Source organism: Ranitomeya variabilis, chromosome 2 (genome assembly GCF_051348905.1).
Source record: "Ranitomeya variabilis isolate aRanVar5 chromosome 2, aRanVar5.hap1, whole genome shotgun sequence".
Taxonomy (NCBI): domain Eukaryota; kingdom Metazoa; phylum Chordata; class Amphibia; order Anura; family Dendrobatidae; genus Ranitomeya; species Ranitomeya variabilis.
In genome coordinates this window covers 777859175-777863642 of record NC_135233.1, presented here as the reverse complement: position 1 = coordinate 777863642, position 4468 = coordinate 777859175, and the positions used below count along the sequence as shown (strand labels likewise).

General features: G+C 35.7%; 1 protein-coding gene across 6 annotated transcripts in view; it reads right to left on the bottom strand.

Annotated features, from left to right (window-relative positions):
* Window positions 1-1449: 1449 nt before the first annotated feature.
* The window catches only part of SYNCRIP (synaptotagmin binding cytoplasmic RNA interacting protein), a 99023-nt gene continuing 96004 nt past the window's right edge, over window positions 1450-4468 (bottom strand). For 4 of the 6 annotated variants that reach the window (XM_077289774.1, XM_077289776.1, XM_077289773.1 and 1 more), the window contains one exon: window positions 1450-3386. In XM_077289774.1, the coding sequence (XP_077145889.1) occupies window positions 3358-3386 (29 nt within the window). In that variant the 3' untranslated portion in view covers window positions 1450-3357. The remainder of the gene's footprint in view (window positions 3387-4468) is intronic. The other 2 variants (XM_077289777.1, XM_077289775.1) reach the window with 1 other exon arrangement.

The window sequence follows — 4468 nt, the reverse complement described above, 5'->3', positions numbered from 1 at the left end:
AGAAAACTCAAAACACTACCTTCAATACAGAGTATAGTCAAGAGTTCTAGTTTCCCCCGATTGTAGCATGACGTGGTCTGGTATAATGCACAAAAGTTAATAAGCTGGCAAGCACAAAGAAACCAAAAATTTATTTCACAAAGAAAAACAACTTCAATGCAACAGGGTTTGAAGAATGTGGCCGTTTTGAGGAGGAATATTCATTTTCTTACGCTTTTCAAGTCTGTAGAACTCTAATTATTCTACCCTAACCAGATTTCCATTGCGTTCTCCAAACTTCTAACAGATAGTGTACATTTATATATAAAAAATTAAAAAACAAAAGCACACTAAATCCCTGCATGTTGAGACTCTCATGGCATTTGTTGTACTGATTTCTACTAAAGTGTTAGCCATAATAGTTTCATGTAATACTATAGGTACTTGGGGGAAAAAAGCAAAACATTTTCAGAATGTTTGACACTTAATCCTGGTCTTCAACTTTTAATTTTGTAAAAAACAAACAAAAAAAAAAAAAACGTCTTATCCTGTAATGAGCACAGTAGAAAGATGACCCAACATTGAAGCTGTGGCAGTATTAAGACGGACATCAAACACATGCTTTGACATCAAATACACCACACAACTAGTATATACTAGAGAATCACAAAAGTGAGCGATTTTAGAACCTGAAAGTTTAATACTTTATTGTATTAAATATAAAAAGATATCTCCATCAAAAACTGTAATTTGTAAAGTTCAAGGGTCGGAGAGGGATAAATTCTCTCCATCCTAATCTAGCAGTTCCCTGATGTGTAAAGCATTTTTTTTTTTTTATTTCTTCCTGGCTTGATCCACCTTAGATTGTAGCTTAAAAAAGGGAAAATAGAGCAGACATACATCTTCTCAAATGGTTTGTACCTCAAGGAAACAAATACCCACTGGTATGAGGCGGCATATGTTTTTACCTCATACAAGGTTATTTAAAGAAAGGCTTCTGTATATGGGTATATGACCTTGACAAAAAAAAAAAAATTATATATAATTTTTTTTTTTTATTACATTGTATTTTTAAATGTTTTATGTATAGAATGTTCTGCAACCAGGTGAATTGAACATTGCAGCTGTTTCCTAGCCATTGTATTCAGTTGTTTGGCCTAAGGGCTCCTTCTCACTTGCGTGAAATATGGCCGAGTCTCGCAGGTTAAAACCCTGCACTGCCCCCAGCCCCAGCACTCCAGAGAGGAGCATGCAGCTCCATGTATTGCGATTGCCGGCGGCAGAGCCAGGTTTTAACCTGCGAGACTCGGCCGTATTTCATGCAAGTGAGAAGGAGCTTTAACAGATTTACTTTTGCAGACTAACTGGCAACCACTATGATTTAAAAAAAATAAAAAAAGACAAAACAGTACAGGTAAACATACTGCAGTGAGACTAAAGCAAAATAATCTCTGGAGTAACATACACATATTAATGACACAAAAAAAATAAAAACTTTTATTACAAAAATAAGTTACACTCACCTCCAGCTTACAGTATAAAACAATTTTATTTGCAGGAATGCAAAAAAATGATTGTTGTCATGAGCATTTTGAACAGATGACAGATCTATTTATGCTGCTTAAAAAATTTCATTTGCTGGGGAAATAAGAAACTGCTATTGGGTAACAGGATTGATCAACTATTTCGGTGCCTAATGAATATGTAGTTTACCTGCAGTGTCCCTTTAGAGGCAAAGTGTTTTCAAACAGTGGAAACTGTGCTCCATTAAAAGATGTATTCACCATGTTTCCCCTTATCAAGGTGCTTAAGTTAGTTTATATTTATTAAAAAGAAAAAAAAAAAAAAAAAAAAGGCTACAGGAATAGCTGTACAGCACAATTTCCATGGCCTATATTCAGAGAAATAAATGACTTGCCTGAAAATTTCCTGCAAAAAGTAAGGGAGTGCATGAATATAACTACTGCATTTTGCTAGCCAGACATTGTCACAGCCAATATGCTTTCTCGAATTCGTTTAAGAAATTTATATTAAATATTTTCCAGACAGGAAAAAAAAAAAATAAAGTCAGGGTCAAAGGCATATGCAGTCAACGCCTGACTGACCAAAAAGGGACACTGCAGTGTTTAGAATAAGTTGCCGATGTACTTTTTGGGAACATTTGATGTCTTAGAAAAAGTAACATCTCGCTAAACTATTTTACATCCAAATAACTACAATATATCTGAAAGAGCAAAGGCTGCTTTTTCAGCCACAAAATACGACAAAAGCCGGGCTTGTTGTGGGGCTCATGATGAAGTCTCAAACACCTTTAACACTAAAGGCCATAGGTTACATTTGGTACATTTAGAAAAGACTTCATCATGGCACATGGAACAAGTCTAACTTTCATCAACAAAGATTTTCTATATACAGTACACAGGGTATAGTTCAATCCTCTGCTACTGAGGTAGTTAACCAACCCTTTAAAAAGGTTCTGAAAAGAACCACTATCTGGAATGCCTGACTAACCGGCTTTGATGATTACACCCGAAACTTCACTATCTCAACACAAGTCATGTGGCACATTCATTATAAACCTTTGGGAGCAAAAACATAAGTGATAAAAAAATGAAATGGGTACCAATGGTGATATACAGACATAAGTAGTGAACCTTGCTTCCCACACCATTTAAGCATTTTTTTTTTTTATATCAAAGAAGAACAAAACAGACATCTTAAACCTTTTAAAATCTAAGTGTAAAGTTACTATGCCATTTTTAATTAAGAAGTTCCATTAAACATCAGCTTTAAATACCTGCATAGCTGCAGTACATCAGCCCTAAAACTGCAGGGTCTGGGTCGCAATGTAACCTTAACACTGGACAGTAGTCCTACAGCTGCAACCATTGAAGCTTAAGGCAGGATTCCTGCAGGCTTAGAAACAATCAAATGTTGATTAAGATGCTCAGATCAAAAATGGTCAAAGCAAGCAGAACGGACTACTTGCTTAAAAATGGCAAAGTAAACACCATTGGAACCACTATTAAGAAAACTGAAAATCTACCGTCTGCAGATTTCTATCCTTGCTTATAAAATAGACTTTTATCAATATACCATGCCTTCGGCCATGAAGCAACTCTGTTCAACACATTTGAAGATTTAGGGTAACTTAAATTTAATAACTTGCACTGCAAAAAATGTTAAAAGGAATTCAAAGTCCACATATTAGTTTGAAAGTCCAATATCAGAATCCATGATTTTTGCTTGAAAGTCTTCTGTGACAAAATGTTCCTATACATCTCGGATATTTTAAAGGTTTCTTCATTTCCTTACCAGTACTCCACTGCAAGCTTCTGGTGTAATCCCACATAGCAAGTCAGTCTTCATTGTAACAGGTCAGGACCGGCCTCGACCCCTTTTCCCTGCTAGTCAGGTAACAAAAGGCATCAGTTAGACACAGAATGTATTCAAAGAAAAAAAATAAATAAAATAAATTAATTGAAAAGATTAAAGTATTAGAAGTTCAACAATCAACAAAAAAAAAAGAAAACAAAACATATACCCATGCATGGAATAACAAAATATTGAAATTAAAGCATGCATTTAAAAACATGATTGCCACTAACTTTCTAATTTGGATATATTTTTTTTCTGTTTGGTAATTTATATATTTTGGAGTTAAGAACTTTACGTTCGCTTACAAACTGATTTTATTTTTTATGTAAAGTTAAAAACTACAACTACACCTCATACTGCAAAACTAGCATACATCCACTGCATATTCTTTCAACCGAGATTATAAAAAAATAAAAAATAATGGATCTGAAAATGTTCAACAAACTAAATGCACTGTAATAGCATGCCTACAACAGCGGTTCACCCATAATGAGGGGCAAACTATGCGTGTGCCTGTGGGGACATTTATTTACCTTGATATCGGGTCTTAATATTTTTATTCACACATGACTGGATTTCTGCTTCTACAATGCAAGTTTACCAACACTGGTGCCATAACACTCCCATAAGTGACCTGTACATATTCCACATGACGTAAAGCATGTCATTACTTCCACCATCCTAAAACACACAGCAATGTTCATATTCCTCTCAGCCAACAGCGAGTCTATATTTAGTGAAAATCCCACCATTACAGTAATACAGAGTGAATGCAGGAAAACCACTATTCTGCAACATCTCCATAGGTGAGCTGAGGAAGTCCCAACTGCATGAGTTAGCCTTGTAGACAAGATAACAAGTAACCTTTGTGATGGTCTACCCTCACTTGAGTTAAAGGGGTTGGACTGACCAGCACTTCTGTCTATACAATGGCTTCTGGCGTAGAAGGATGGGGTCAAACCTGTCCATCAGCCTCCTCCAATTGTAACACAGCTCATATCGCAAAGCTGCTTTTTTTTTTTTTTTTTTTTTACTGGAGGAGGCTGATGGACAGGTCTGGTCACATGCTCCTCCACCAGCAGCCACTGTATGGACAAAAGTGCTGGTCCAT